The sequence below is a fragment of the Leptopilina heterotoma genome, unplaced genomic scaffold, assembly GCF_015476425.1.
Source record: "Leptopilina heterotoma isolate Lh14 unplaced genomic scaffold, ASM1547642v1 Lhet_292, whole genome shotgun sequence".
NCBI lineage: Eukaryota > Metazoa > Arthropoda > Insecta > Hymenoptera > Figitidae > Leptopilina > Leptopilina heterotoma.
In genome coordinates, this window is record NW_025110997.1 from 90,805 (window position 1) to 106,345 (window position 15,541).

The window sequence follows — 15,541 nt, forward strand, 5'->3', positions numbered from 1 at the left end:
GTATCAACAATATTTTTCAAGACTGTATTTAATACAAATTTTTTGCACACCCTGTACATTATGTTTATGTGTTTGGAATTTTAACAAAAACTACTTCTTTTGCAATTTATTAACTGAAATAAACATTGATTTTTGAGGATTTTTATGTGTAATTAAAGTAGAAAAACGAAGGTATGTCTACTTTGTATAATTCCATTAAATATTTTTGTCGATTGTTTCTATTACATCATTGTCGAGGAAAATTTGTTTTCTAACCTAAAAATCACTATTTTTTTGTTTTTTTTTCTATAAAAATAATCCACGAAGTAGAAATAAACGAAATCAAAAAATGTTATTTAGGAATTTTTCTGACTATTTTTATTTATTTTCCAATTAAAAAAATAAATGTAGACATTGTTTATGTAATCAGAATAATTATTCCAGGTGATGGGGTTCAGATCTTTAATTTTAAAAACACCGAAAAAATGTAATATATTTTATGGTGCGTTTTGTACAAATTCCGCTGAAATAATACATAAAAATGAGGACAATTTAAAAGAATGGAAAAAAGAATTGCACGCAACAATGAAAGTATTTCCGAATTTTATCAGCGAAGACGAGGAAAATTCGATTCTCAAAGAAATGGAACCTTATTTAAAACGTTTACGTTATGAATTTTCCCACTGGGATAACGTTAGTAAAATTTATTGTATGTGTATAAATATATATTGTTTTCGTTTAATTTTAATTGAACTTAATTTAATTAACTATTTATATAATATAGTTGAAAATTTATCTTTAATTTGATAGGCAATTCATGGATATCGTGAAACAGAACGTTCTCAATGGAACGAAGAGAATTTGAGGATAATTGACAAAATTCGAAATAAAGCCTTTCCACCAGGAACACCTCAACTTGCTTACGTTCACGTTCTCGATTTAACCGCCGAAGGATGGATTAAACCTCACGTCGACAGTGTTCGGGTAAAAATATTAAAATAAACTAAAAAAAAATCTTTTAACAAAGAGAATTTTTAATTATGAAAAAAATTGTTTGAATTTAGTTTTGTGGCGATATTATTGCCGGTATCAGTTTATTGAGTAATTGCGTTATGCGTCTCACGTCCGTGGAAAGTGAAGATCATAAGGAGGATTTTCTTCTCCCAAGAAGATCTCTTTACATAATGAGGTAAAGAATTTCTATTTTTAAAAATAATTTTATTGAAATAATATTTCTATTATTGAAATCTATTAATAAATTTATTATTTCTATTATTAAAATAATATTGAGTGAACTTTAATCAGTGACTATAAATTAAATACTTTTCATAAATATAAATTAGTGGAGTCGCAAGGAATAAATACAACCACGAGGTGCTAAAAGATGCAGATTCTTTCTTTAAAGGTGAAAAAGTCCCTCGAGAAAGACGCATTTCCGTGATTTGTCGCTGTGAACCAAATCCTCGCGAAGATTAGCACAAAAGAATTTAATACCCATTTTTCTGTACATAACTAATTTTTATGTAAATAAATATCCAATTTTTATAACCCTCGATTTGAATAATTATTCGCAAAAAAAAATAAAGAACTAAATTATTCATTATTATAATCTTTTATTTTAGTCTTCAATTCTCCCATTGTAATTGAAAGGGAATGAAAGAACACAAATCAAACTACATTCAATGTGAATTCTTTTAACTTGGAGAAAAGACAAATTAAATGTATATATCTTAAATATTAAACAATTTCTTAAATAATACAATAATAATGTTTCGTCTTTTTTAAAGTATCAAGACGTTAAAAATGCTCACAGATCATAAATACAATTCGTAGTTCTCTATTATAGAAGTTTTTTTTTATTAACTTCAATAGATAATTAATTTTTTGAAAATTGATAATTATTGGGGAAAAAGAAATTTGAAAAAAAGATATTATTGGAAAAAATTTGTCAGGCGAAAGCTAATGAATATGAATTTTCGAGAGACAAAAAAAATTTACATCGTTTTTTTCTTTTCTAAGGTTTTGGTTATTTCGATGTTCGATGTTAAAATATGTTAAATAACACTACATATATATACATACAACACACGTAAATTATTTTTATCTGAATTTAAATTTTTTATGCTTATAAAGCAATTATTTTTTTAATCACTTTGTCTGACAAAAAATTTGCCATCAATACAAAGTTTTTTTTTTGTTGATAAAAATTGTGTTTAATTCAAAAATTGAATTGTTTTGTCTGTGTTTTTTTGATTGTATTGGTGAATACAATAGAAAAAAGAACTGTTTTGTTGTACTAATACAACTTTTGGGAAAAACAATAATTGAAAACGTAAAATGTGTATTTACCTAGGGATTTCTTTTTTTTTTGCGGAAATTTGAGAATAATTGGAAGAAGGACCAAAGTATTTGGTGTGAGAAGATGTTTTTTTTCTTTAACAAAACTTCCATCGATTTCCACAATTGTTGCATAAAACGAAAGTTGTCATTGGCTCGTCAGCAGAACGTGTTTGTACTTGATTGTAGGTGCAATTTCGTTTTTTACATTTACCACATTTGAGTAATTCGGTCTTTGTTCCTTGCACTGTTGCCAATTGTGCGTCATTTATAGCTTCTTTGTTAAATTGTTCTCTTAATTGTTTTATCTCGTCACTGGCCATTTCCTCGGCAGTCATTGTCGCAAGACGACCTGGTGTTATTGCTCCGACTATGAAATTTGTTCTCAATGTTGGATTCTTCAGGTCTTTTAAATTGGCAACTCTGCTTCGCACCTTTGAAACGAAAAGAATAAATTAAAAAAAAATTAAACAAATTTCTTTCTTAATTAAACAAATTCTTTCTTTATTAAACAAATTAAGAAAGAATTTAATTAAAAAGTGGAAAAGAAAATAATTACCCTATTTTTGTATTTGCTGTCGGTGTTTTTAAACTCCTGGTAAATGGCATCTTCAAGTTCCTCGGCGAGCTCCTCGGGAGGTGCACAACCTTCAAAGGACGAGTCATCAACTCGTAGAGCGTTCGCTAATAATTCTCTGCATTTTAATCTGACAGCGTCGGTTGTTGTTGGAGCTGGGAAACTTGTTTGTTTCTTTTTATCGTCCTTTTGATTTTTTTCTTCCTTGATTTTCACATCGCCACCATCGGTAATGTCTTTATCCTTTTTCGATTCGTTGTCCTCTTTACTTTTTTCGGATTTTTCTTCCTTCTTTTTGGAACTGCTTGGCGAACTTGGACCTTTCTTCTTATCTGTAAAAATTCAATATTCTTTCGTTAAAATCGGTTTTTTTTTCAAAAAGAATTTTATTTTTAAAAGAATATTGCATTTTCTAAACAAAAATGGATTTATTAAAAACAGACTTCACACTCGATAATTAATTTTAAAACAGTAGCAAAAAGTAACTTTTACACTTTAAAAATTAAAAAAATTTGATTATTACCCGATGACAATAGTTTCTTCCAATTCTTGATAAGCTTCTTCGACAAGGATATGACCTCTTCGTCTTTGCTAGATCTTCTCAAAGCATTCACTGTCATTCCAATGCCAGTTTTTTGCAAAAGATTTAAAGTTATCGGTAATTTTTGCAATGATTTGAGCAGTTCCAGTGCCTCATCCTCGTCCTGAAAATAGAAAAACAAAAAAATAATTGAAGGGTGCGGGTGGATTTAAAAACACCCGCGTGCGCCTTTCTATTTACATGCGTGAACTACATGAACTGTTTGTATTTCCTTCTTCTATTTATTATATTAACTACAGACAAACAAACAAGAACGTATCGACTTTTGTTTGGTATAAAATTATTTTTTTCCCCATTTATCAACATTTGAAAGAGAACAAATTATTCGAAGAAAATCGTAAACAATAAATTACACAAGATTTCTTTCGTTTGATGCATGGTAATCAATGAAAATTATTATATTTTACTTACCGTTCCTTCGCCACTGCATATTTTATTGAGCTTTTTTAGAATTCGCAAAATTTCGTCCTCGGCACTCATAATGGGAATACACGTAGCTTTTATCAGGGAAAAATCAAGCACATGCGGTAGCTACAATAATTTTCAGACACCTTTCCCTTGGTAATTGAGTAAACTTTTTGACTGAACTTGCCAAATTATGATGAGTTACTTTTACCTAAACGGTAAATTAAATACTATAGTTAATATATCACCGTTTAATTAATTTATTTCCACTAATATTGGCTCGCGTACTTCTAAATGCTTCTCAAAAAAATGCTAATTACTACTGAACTCGGCCTGCTTCCGAGCCCCGAAAACAAATCCCAGTCGGGTTTCAGTTTTGTCGATATGAACTCGGCTTAAGGCAACGCGGTTAAGTTGTGAACAACAGTCGCTAGATGACGCTTTTGCGATTGTGAATCGACCTTTAGAGTATTTTAAACAAATATTCACTTTTGTTTACTTTTTCTTTTACGAAAAAAACATATTTCAAACCGCAGTTCTGACAGTCGACAATTACAAAAGTCATTTAAGAAGAAGAATAGGAAAGAATCGGAAGACTTAATTAAATAAAAAGAAATCATATCCTTTGATAAAAGTAATTTTATTTTTTCATTAAAAACCTATCTGGAATGCGACTCTACACGTGTGACGGGTACAATATGTAAAACTACTTGCTACAATATTTATATTTATCTCTATGTTTTATGATTTTTTTTGTAATCAACATAATATATTCTTATATATAATAATAGAACATTGTAATGCTTAATTAATATTAAGAGTTCAGGTGGCAAACATCAGTGTCTGTGAATAATCTTTTCTTTACCTTCAAATTTTAGACTTTCAACGTCATAATCGATAACACTGTAGCACTCTAATCTTAATACGATATAATATAATAATATAATATTGTAATATATATTTTTTTTGCGTATTAATGGACGTTATTTACAAAAATTTACAGTGTAGTATTTCAATTCCAGCACATTCTGAATTAATTTTTTTTTCAGGGCAACTTTTCGCTTATTTAAACAAACTCTTCTTTTATATATATATAATAGGTGCATCTATAATTTATATGTATATCTACATTTATATTTTTTGTTAGTTGAACTAACGGGAAATACTGCGTCGAGGGTTTATTAGCTTTCACATTATGAGACTCATTTTTTGCTTCTTTTAATTGTTTTTTTACTGCAATTATTTTAAACCTAGACACGCATTTTTTTTTATAAACAAAACACCAACACCTACTAAACTCATTTTTATAAAATGAGGTACGATTAACAAAAAATGCTATTTAATCTGTAATAAATCCAACGAACTGTAATAAATCGAACAAATTGTAATAAACTATTTTCCAAATAAAAAACAAATTTTTTAAAAACGAAACAAAACGATTTTAAAATGTCAGGATTAAAAAAATCTATTTCTTAAAGTGGAAAATAATTTTATACGATTACAATTAATTGATAAGAGAAAATAAAGTGCAAATGTGCTCATCACCGTGCATTGACAAAATATATAAAACTATTATGGGGAAAAATTATTAATATTTAATAACTGCGTAAAAATTATCTTAGAGAATATAAATGTCGTGTCATGGGTTTAAATCGTTTTTTTTTATCTCAGAGAATTGTCACAGTGCATGATCCTCAACGCGATCTAATTTAAAATTACTTTTGTTAATGAAAAAAAATTAATTTTTTCCAAAAACAAATTACGAAATTAACTTTTTTTTCGGCGATTTTTCATCTAATAAATTTTAAAATACAATTTTAATTGCAGTTTTAATTCAGCGATGCCTAATGAAGCGGTATATTACATTAAAGTACATTGATTTTAAAAACAATTTGTTTTTTCCATATTTTTTTTTAAGAAACTGCACTGAGTATAAATAACTTATTACAAAGCTACATAATTAAATAACTTAAGTAAAATAAATCAGTCCGCCAAGAATTGTTTTTCATTCATAACTCAGCAAAGACTGTTAAAAAATTTCTATGTACATAATATCGAATCATCGATATTTGCTTTTATTTGAAATTTCAATTTTTCAATTTTCAATTTAATTTGTACATCCTTTCAAAATAAAGAGGTGCAAATTAGTTTTTAATCAAAAATCATTTGCAAATTTTTCTTATAAATAAATTCACTGTCATCGAAATTTAATAAAGCTCTTGGTTTTCTTTCTTCTTCTTCTTTTTTTTTTGTTTTTTATGTTGAATTATCTTAAAATAAAAAATGTAAACTTTAATTTCGCTGATTGCGAATTTAAAAAAACGAAAAATCAGTTCACTTGTTACTTTTCATTCAAAATGAATAAATGTAATAACAAATTATTAATTATTAAAAATTAATAAAACTGACTAAAAACAAGTTTCCATGGAAACTGTTAATTGAAATTTCATTTTGGAACCAAAATTATTTTTTTTTTATAAACTTAAAATTCCAGGTTGGGAGTAATATTAGAAAAATAAAAAAAAAACCGAAAAATATTTTCTTTGAGGAATAAATTTTATTTTATGATTAAAAAAAAACAAAGCAATTTTTCGTTCACAATTTTCAGTGATTTAATTAAAACAGAAAGTTTTAAAAAACAAAATCTTTTTTTGTTTCGTTTAAAAGTATTTCGTTGTAAAAAAATATTTCTTTGAACATGTAACAATTTTTTAATGAAAGTGGAAACTATTTTTTTACGTTCGATTAAGATTAAGAAAGGAACATTGAAAAAAAGTAACATTAATAATAATACTTAAAAAAAAAAAAATGATAAATTAAAACTTTTATCAAGTAAAAATAATTACTTTTTGAAAAAAAAAATTTAGTTTAAAACAGAATCAACTGGTTCCAACATGAAATATCTTTAATCTCTTTTCTAAATATATATTTCTTTTTTTCTTTAAAAACGTTAAATAAACGTCCTGCAATTATTATTTAAATAATAGCCATTTTTCAATATCAATTTTCGACTTTTAATACCTGTCGTTCATGTTCCATTTAACGATAAGCCAGTTTTAAGATGATTTTAATCATTTTTGGTCCACGCTGTAGATATGAGCTAAACCGAAATACAAAATCAAAGCAGCTTTTCAAAACATCCAAGAGACCGATTTTTTTTTCTCTTCTTTCTTTCTTTTTTATCAAAAATAGATTTCAAAAAAATTAACAATACCTTGGTTCACGAACCAAACGGAGATTAAAAAAAAATATAATAAGAATTTTCATTGTACAATTTTTTTTTTGTTTCGTAGAAAATGTTCTCCAATAATAGCAAAAATGATAAAAAATATTTTTTGAAAAAAATTGTACTTTTAAAGGCAAATGAACAAAAATTAAATATTTCGCTATTATTTGGAAAAGTTTTCTTTTTTAATTTTTTACCGGGACGCATGAAAATTTCGCAAAATTGTAGCATTTTTCGTTTCACAGAAGTGTTTGCAACAGAATATTATTTGAAATCAAATTTTTTCTTTGAAAGAATTTTTCGAAATTCGAATTTCAAAAGATATTTTATTTATTTGATTTGTTATTTTGCAAGATTTATAAGAAAAATAATTGACTAACATATTTTTAATATGAAATGTTTATAATTTATATTCTATAGTTAATTATAATTTATACCTTATAATTGTTTATAATTTTATAATTATTTATAATTTATACATTATAAATAATTATAATTTATACTTTATAAATAATTATAATCTATAATTTTTATAATTTATATGTACTTTGTAATTAATTTTAATTTATACTTTATAAATATTTATAATTTGTACTATAATTAATTATAATTTATACTTTATAATTGTTTATAATTTGTACTATATAATTAATTATAATGTATATTTTATAATTATTTATAACTTATTATATTTTATAATTAATTACAATTTATACTTTATAATTGTTTACAATTTGATTTTAGTCATTTTAATTAATTAAATTCATTAATTTTAAATTAATTTTTGAATTTATTAATTTTGTTTAATTAACATTTTATAATTATTTGTAATTTATACTTTATAAATATTTATAATTTACACTTTATAATTAATTATAATTTAAACTTTATAATTAATTATAATTTATACTTTACAATTATTTATAATTTATACTTTACAATTAATTATAATTTATACTTTATATTGGTTTATAATTTATAATTACTTATAATAATTGAATTATTATTGGAAAATAAGAAAATATTCCTACTTTTTAACTCGAAAATATCCAAACTTTGAAACTGTATGAAAATAATTTAAAATGCCAAATGAAAATTCTAAACTAATGACAATGTAAATAAAATGTTATGGACAAAAAAATGTCAAATAAAATGTTTCTATTAAAAAATTAAATAAAATAATAATTTCAATTAAAAATTAAATTAAATTTCTGTGAAATGAAAAATTTTCCCTAGTCTCTAGGAAATTTTCCTGCGCACCTTCTTAGATATTAGCTGCAATGATTATGTATTTCCTCAAAATTCAATCGACCGATTAGCGAGAATTCTGCTAAATTTCCCAAACTGCTCACGTCGATTCACGTGCTGCTCGCGATCTGTTCCGCCGGCTTGGAATTTTCATTCTCAGGAATTTTCTCCTCTGTACAAAGCCTCTTTATCTCCGGTTGATCCGATTGACTCGAACTCGAACTACTTTTCCTCTTGTGTCCCGAATTACTGTGCGACGATCTTGACGAATCATGTTTCCTCGAACTTTTATCCTTCGATTGACTGTGTCCCGAGTCCTTATGCTTCTCGGATCGTTTCTCGTCGTGCTTTGATCTCGATTCATCTTTATCTTTCGTTTCCGCTTTATCTGTTGTTGATGATGACGATTTCTCGTGTCGACGATGTTTACTCCTCTCTCGATCCTTATCGCGTCTTCTCTCATGATCCCTTTTCTCCTTATGCTTACGATCGCGATCGTCCTTTTCTTTCTTGTGTTTTCGTTGGGTATTTTCACCGGTGGTTGAGTGTCTTGATGAGGAGGATGATGATTTTTCTTCGGTTGACACACGTCTTTCGCTTTCGTTTGACGAGGAGGAAATTGAAGCGGAGGAATTGCAGAGAGAAGAGGAGAGGGATGTACTGGTGAAATTCTTTTTTTCTAATTCTTCGCCTTGTGTTTCGTCGGTTTTTGTTTTACCGGCTTCCTTCATTTCCTCCTCGGCCATTTCAATGAGGGCTTTCACTGCATTCTCGGTGGCGCACTCCATTTTCCCGGTGAAGGCCGACACTGTCTCGATCTCTAGTAATCGATACGATTTCTCGACCTTTACTTTGTCCTCGCCGAATAAACGTTCGGCTATTTCGAAATTTTCTTTGCGAATTCGCTCGAGCATTTCTTTAGAGGCGATGGCGACACCGCTTCGCAGTGATTGACAGACTTCATCGACGTCGGTTTTTGATTTGTAGATTGCGATCTCAAGGGCTTTGTCCACAACTTCGCTGGCGTAAGTTTTGCCCGCCGCTTGTCTTGCTGTTATCATTTCGCCATCGATCGTAATTTCGATCTGTTGAGGAACCGGAGGCAGTTCTAAACTGTTCATCCTTTGGATATTTTCCGCTTTTGGTTCACTTTTCGATAGAGTCGAATCGAAGGAAGGTTCGGTAATAATCTTTTTCGGTGTCTGACTCGAGGATTTCGAATGACGATGTTCTGATTTACGGGAATCGTCGTGCTTCTTTCTATCGTCGGATCGATGATGACTACTTGATGATTTGCTCTTTCGATGTCTATCGTCCTGTTTTCGATCTCTTCTGCTATCGTTTTTCTCGGAACTGCTCTTTTGTTCTAGAGAATGTTTCTCCGACTCAAGGGTTAATTCGTTAAGATCCTTCGACGAGCAAGAATGACGGGCACGATCGCGATCCTTACGTTTGCCATGCTGATGATCGGATTTCTTCAAATTCCCCTGATATTCAGCGGCACGTTCCTTTGCCTTCTTCTCCTCTAGTGAATCATTGCTGACGCGACGATCAGCTGCCAATCGTTGGCGATCAGCATTTTCCTTTTGTTCCTCGGTGACTTCAATTTCATGAAGTTTCTTCTCCTTGTAATGAATGTGCGCCGTCTCATTGAGTGGTCGCGTGTGTTTAATACCCGACGATGCATCGGGATAATACTGTTTTAATCGCACGTGCCAAGCGATACTCGACACCGCCGAAACAGTGCGAAATTGATGAATAATATTACGTGGCAAGAAATAAATATCATTGTCATAGAGATTAATTCTCGCATAGCGAATACCTTGTCTTCGTAATTGATTTAATTTCGCGTCCTCGATCCATTGAACGCATTGCGATATTGGTGGTTCATGTAAATCGAGTTGTAATTTTTCGACAAGTTCCTGAAAATCACCGGCGTAAAATGCAACAACGTCCTTTGTTATTCGATTATATTCGGCTGGATAACCACTGTGAACGGCTTTTAAAACACCAACGGCGGCTGTTGTCATTCTATCTAAACCGTGGCCAACATGATCGGCGTGTGCACGAGTTCGATCTTCAAACATATACTCACGAGCTTCACTTAATCGCGGCAAATATTGGAGATTACGAAGTTCATTGATTCCTGCTCTTCGTCGTTTACAGGGACTTTTGTTTATGTCAGCAGTTGGGACCAATTGTTCACCGGGTCTTATCCAAAGAATCGGTCCGTCATTTGATTCCTGTGGACTCTCCATTGTCACTGCTGATAATGGACCCCACGGCATTGTCTGCAATCGGAAATTTTTAATTACCTACTCTTTATTTTTTTTTCTTTTTGCTTCCTCCGTTTATAAAATTCTAATCATAATCGATTTAGAGAAGAACTTTCGTTGAAAATTCTAGAAAATAATTAATTTAGAGAAGCATTTTGGATGGAAATTCTAGAAAATAATTTTTGGAAAATAAAATTTGGAAAAAACTTAATTAATTTAATTTTTGAATAATATTTCTTTTAAGAAATAATTCAATTTCAGAAGATTTAAATCTTCTGAAAGTTAAAAAGTTAGAATGAAGTAAAATAAAGTAGAAGTTTAAGTAACTCACCAATCTTAAGAAGACGTTCTCCTCCATTTTCTTCAAGACGTCGGGAAAATAGCCTCCAACTTCTTCGTGAACAGTTCCGACGAGACTAATTTGATGCAATGGTCCATATCTGATAGTGCCGTTACTGTAAGATTTGCAAATTTGATCCTTATACTGTAGCATTGTGGTAGTTTCAATATCACTATTTCTTCCTAAAACACCATTCTTTACGGTTAATGTGGGATAATGCAGTGCCATATGATCAAGAAGATCCGGTAAGTAAGCAGCAGCATTATGAACTATTCCCATAACATGATGTGCATTACCGTTCTCATCTTCTCCAAAAACAACCTGAAACAATAAATTATCAATTCATAATTTTCTTCACTAATTACAATACTATATGTAATAAAATAAGAATTCACAAATTATGTAGAAAATTAATTAAATTAGTTTTATCTATTATAAAACTATTATATTTGTCAAATCAAATTTCTTTTCCAGTTCAATTTTTCGCTTCAAAAAATTGAATTAATTCAGGGTTGCCACAAAAATTTAATTTTGTTTTCCGCCGACTTTTCCCTGATTTCTAGACAAACTTTTGATTTTGACTGACCCTAAAGAATGTTCTGATTCACAGTAAAAATGTTAGATACTAAAAAAAATGTTCTATTACATCTACTTACGAATTTCTTTAATTGTAAAATTATTCAAAAATACCAATAGCTTTATTTAAATTAAATATTTAATCATCAGTAATTAGATAGTATTTTTCCATAAGCATTAAGATTTTCAAAATATTTAAATTCAAACCTTTTTAAATTCAGAGACTTATAAGAATATTTATTATAAAACATAAAGATATTGATTACTCCGAGTCTTCGACTCGGAGTGATCGATATCTTCATGTTTTACAATAATTAAAGACGACCGAGTGATAAAACTATTATTTTATATTTTAAGAATATTGTTACTGTAACTTTTTCAAAATTATTTTCATTATTTTAATTCAATTATTATTGTCTAGAATTTTTAAATAATATTCTTCTTTAAATCAATTATTTTTAATAATTATTGAAAATTCTACAGAATTTGTTAGTTAAAAGTATGAAAAATTCACATTTTCAAAAATTTGAATTTGAAACCTTTTCAAAATTCAATTATTTCTAAAAATTCATGCTATACCTAATACTTTTAATATTCAATTATTAACTAAAATTTTAACTGAGATTCAATTTTAAATCAATTTTTATTACAAAAGTCTACGAGAATTCAATTATTGAAATAAACAAATAAATAATTTATTAAATCAATTGAATGTTTCTTAAAATTGAATTCTCATAAAGAATTTTATCAACAAATTTTTAAATAATTGAATTTTTTGACGATTTTTAATAAAAATTTTAAGAATAATTGCATTTTTCGAGGAATTCGATTAATATTGTATTAAAAATAATTGAAATTCCGCGATGAGTTTTATTATTTCTAACTTCTATTATTTTTTTAGAGTCTGTAACTAAAATTCCCTTCTAAATGAATTTAAAAAAAAAATTAGTTACTCGAAAATTGGTAATTAAAAGTACAAAAAATTCAAATATTACAAGATGTGAATTTGAAACATTTTTAAACTTTAATTATTTCTAAAAATGCTTCCCATATGCTTCTAATTTTCAATTATTATCTAAAATTTCGACTGCAATTCAATTCCAAATCAATTTTTATTAGAAAGTTTTGCAAGAATTCAATTATTTAAATACAAAAATAAATGATTATCAACAAATTTTTAAATAATTGAATTCTTTCGACGAATTTTAATAAAATTTTTACGAATTCTAAAAATTTAATTTTTTCCAGTACTTTTAAAAAAAATCCCTGACTTTTCCCTAACCTGTGGCAAACCTGTAATTTTCTTTTCACCAAAAAATTGTAATACAAAATTGTACAATTTATCAGCTACATAAAAAAATGTCTAAGTTATCAAAAATAGAAACTCACCTTGAAATATTCCTGTGCAAGTTCCTCAATTTCTTCACTACTTAAAATGTCAATTTCATCCTGATACATGTGAACAACAGTAGCACCACCATTGGGATAAGTTTCTATATGAATAAAATCCTTGTACTTTAAGCCTTGAAGTGATTCATGTTTAGTTGTCTGCTTCTCAAGTGTTTTACACATTTTCGTTTGTAAATTAAGCCTTAAATTATCATGATTACCCTTCTGGGGATTTGGAGAAAGTATTTTTTGATGTTGAGAAAATGAAGAATTTCTATCACGTTTACATTGAATTCCAACATTTGCTCGTTTTATTTTACTGCGTCTATAGCAACGCGTGCAATGATGTCTATTGTGCTCTTTTCGTTTGTCTTTCGAGGAAGACGATGAATGTGATTTACTTTGACTGCTCTGATCACCGGAAGACTCATGCTTATGTTTCGATCCCGTTGTTCCTGTTGTTGTTGTTGTTGACGTCGTTGACGTTGAAGTTTTATTCAATGTAACATCATTCGTTAATTTACATTCGTTAGATTCAATTTTTACTTCTACTTTTTCGACTGTCTCATTTTTAATAGTCTCGTTAATGTTGGTTTTTACATCAATTTCCATTTCGGTATTTTCTACTTTAGGTATTTTTAATGGTGATGATGGTGATGTTTCAATTTCACTGACTTTTACATCGGGTACGGTTAATTTTGCAGTGTCCATTGTTATTTTTGTTGGTGAACTCATTGGAATCAGGCCGTGATCATTTGTAACACGTGGTGGAAAATCAGGACTCGGTGGACTATTTAAAACAGCACCACTGCTTTGTGGACTTTCGGCGAGTTGTGAATTTTTACTAGATATATTCCCGCATTCCTCTATTCTCACCGGAAACGCTTGTTTTCTATTTTCACAGACAATATCACTGCTATTGGCAATGTCAGTCTGAAAACAAAATAAACTTCCTTAAGAGAAATTTTCAATATTAAATATTAATAACTAGCAATACAAATTTAATAAAATTTCTAGAAAAAAATTCAATTATATTCAAGATAATTTAAGAAAGTGTCTCTACAGGTTCAATGATTTTTAAAAATTGAAATAAAATTTTTCTAAACAATTCAATTGTTCTCAAAAGTTTATAATAAAATTCTTTTATTTTAATAAATTTGTTTAATAAAATTCGAAAAAATGATGATAAAATTCTTGAAATGAATTAAATTATTTTTAAATTTTGTTGACAAATACTTTACAAGAATTCAATGATTTTAAGTACATGAATTTTAACATTGAAAACATTTAAAAAGAAAAATTATTTAAGATTTGATAATTTTTTTGACATTTTACTCACATGGGCAGTGAAAACTTGAACATTTTCCTCCTGACAGACTGTTCCTGAATTCTCGTGTTCCTGTCGTACCTGAATTTATTAAAAATTAATACCTGTATCTTTTCAAAAAGGAATCAAAAATTTAACATTTGCTATACGTACATGATGAAATGTAGAATGTTCCTGTGTTGGATAAACACTGGTTGACACAGTTTCTGGATGTTTACTTTCTTCTAAAAATTGAAAAACTAAATTTTTACATCATACATTTGACTTTGGCTTCCACACTGAAAAAAAACTAAATTTTTTCTCAATTTAAAGACTAGTCGATTAAAATTCAACATTTCTAAATGAAAAAATCTAAAAAAAGAAATTCGAAATTTCGGACATAAAAGGACAAGTGTGTGTAAACTATCTACAAACAAACGAAATATAGAGAAAATTTACGTTTACTATAAATAACTTGTCATTTTTTCCCAATAATTTTAGTATTTAAATTCGATAACATAATGGTTGTTGGTTGAAAAATAAGGAAAATATCAGTGTGTTTGCCAAAATGCCAAGGGACAAATTATTGTAAAAATTACCCTCAGGCTCTCGAGGAAGACTGGTAGCATTGTTTGTGTCTTTGGTGTGGCTGTGATGCGACATGCCGTGATTTTTTTAGAGGAAGAATATGTAAATTGGAGTTGACAATGTGAAATTCGTTATTGACTTTCTCTGCATCACCAGGAGTTTTTCTTTTCGCCAAGTTCGCTGACGATGACGCCTTGGTGAATAACCCGTGGGCGTCACGTCGGGCGTCTTCGCCAAACGTTGCTTAAAATTTTACCGTTTTTCCACTGTTTCTGCAACGTTACGTCACAATACTTACAAATGTCGTCCCAAATAAACTCACAAGCACTTTAATTTTCACTATTTACATCGCACATTCATTTGACATAGCATTCTCGCCATAGTTTCGGATGCCATCTTGATTTTCTTCAACAACATATCCTCAATTGAGGTTATAAAACACACACTATTATTGGTTAAATCTTCCTTATCGACTAAGTTCAAAGATTTTCATTGGTCGACACAGTTTCTCACAATGGGTATGTGACCAATCATAATAATCAATATATCGCAATTGTTAATCCATTTTTCCGATTTTTTTGCATTAAATAAAAATGAATAAAATTCTATGTGCGAATTTCTGGCAGAGATTTTTAAAAGTTGAACAAAAGTTCTGTGACTTTTAAAAAATTACCGCATAAAAAAAAAGGAAGA

The 15,541-nt window shown here is 28.6% G+C and overlaps 3 protein-coding genes across 5 annotated transcripts; 1 reads left to right on the plus strand and 2 right to left on the minus strand.

The window, feature by feature from the left end:
* Nucleotides 1–22: 22 nt before the first annotated feature.
* Nucleotides 23–1,524, plus strand: LOC122504365 (alpha-ketoglutarate-dependent dioxygenase alkB homolog 7, mitochondrial). Of its 3 annotated transcripts, none has more exons than XM_043615442.1 (5): nucleotides 23–171; nucleotides 424–672; nucleotides 790–963; nucleotides 1,044–1,168; nucleotides 1,323–1,524. In XM_043615442.1, the coding sequence occupies exons 2-5, from the start codon at nucleotides 427–429 to the stop codon at nucleotides 1,453–1,455; spliced, it is 678 nt and encodes a 225-aa protein (XP_043471377.1). In that variant the 5' UTR covers nucleotides 23–171; nucleotides 424–426; the 3' UTR covers nucleotides 1,456–1,524. The 3 variants fall into 3 exon arrangements, with proteins under 3 accessions (XP_043471377.1, XP_043471378.1, XP_043471379.1); XM_043615443.1 differs by having other exon boundaries at nucleotides 1,385–1,524; XM_043615444.1 differs by lacking the exon at nucleotides 23–171 and having other exon boundaries at nucleotides 501–688.
* An 889-nt stretch (nucleotides 1,525–2,413) lies between these two features.
* LOC122504364 (transcription elongation factor S-II) lies at nucleotides 2,414–4,262 on the minus strand. The gene is made up of 4 exons (XM_043615441.1): nucleotides 3,906–4,262; nucleotides 3,417–3,597; nucleotides 2,876–3,225; nucleotides 2,414–2,750 (listed from the first exon to the last, which is right to left on the minus strand). Exons 1-4 carry the CDS (start codon nucleotides 3,972–3,974, stop codon nucleotides 2,415–2,417), a joined length of 936 nt encoding a protein of 311 aa, XP_043471376.1. The 5' UTR covers nucleotides 3,975–4,262; the 3' UTR covers nucleotide 2,414.
* Nucleotides 4,263–8,075: 3,813 nt separating this feature from the next.
* Nucleotides 8,076–15,263, minus strand: LOC122504366. The gene is made up of 6 exons (XM_043615445.1): nucleotides 14,860–15,263; nucleotides 14,435–14,505; nucleotides 14,294–14,362; nucleotides 12,955–13,887; nucleotides 10,981–11,310; nucleotides 8,076–10,664 (listed from the first exon to the last, which is right to left on the minus strand). Exons 1-6 carry the CDS (start codon nucleotides 14,921–14,923, stop codon nucleotides 8,484–8,486), a joined length of 3,648 nt encoding a protein of 1,215 aa, XP_043471380.1. The 5' UTR covers nucleotides 14,924–15,263; the 3' UTR covers nucleotides 8,076–8,483.
* Between the last annotated feature and the right edge of the window lie 278 nt (nucleotides 15,264–15,541).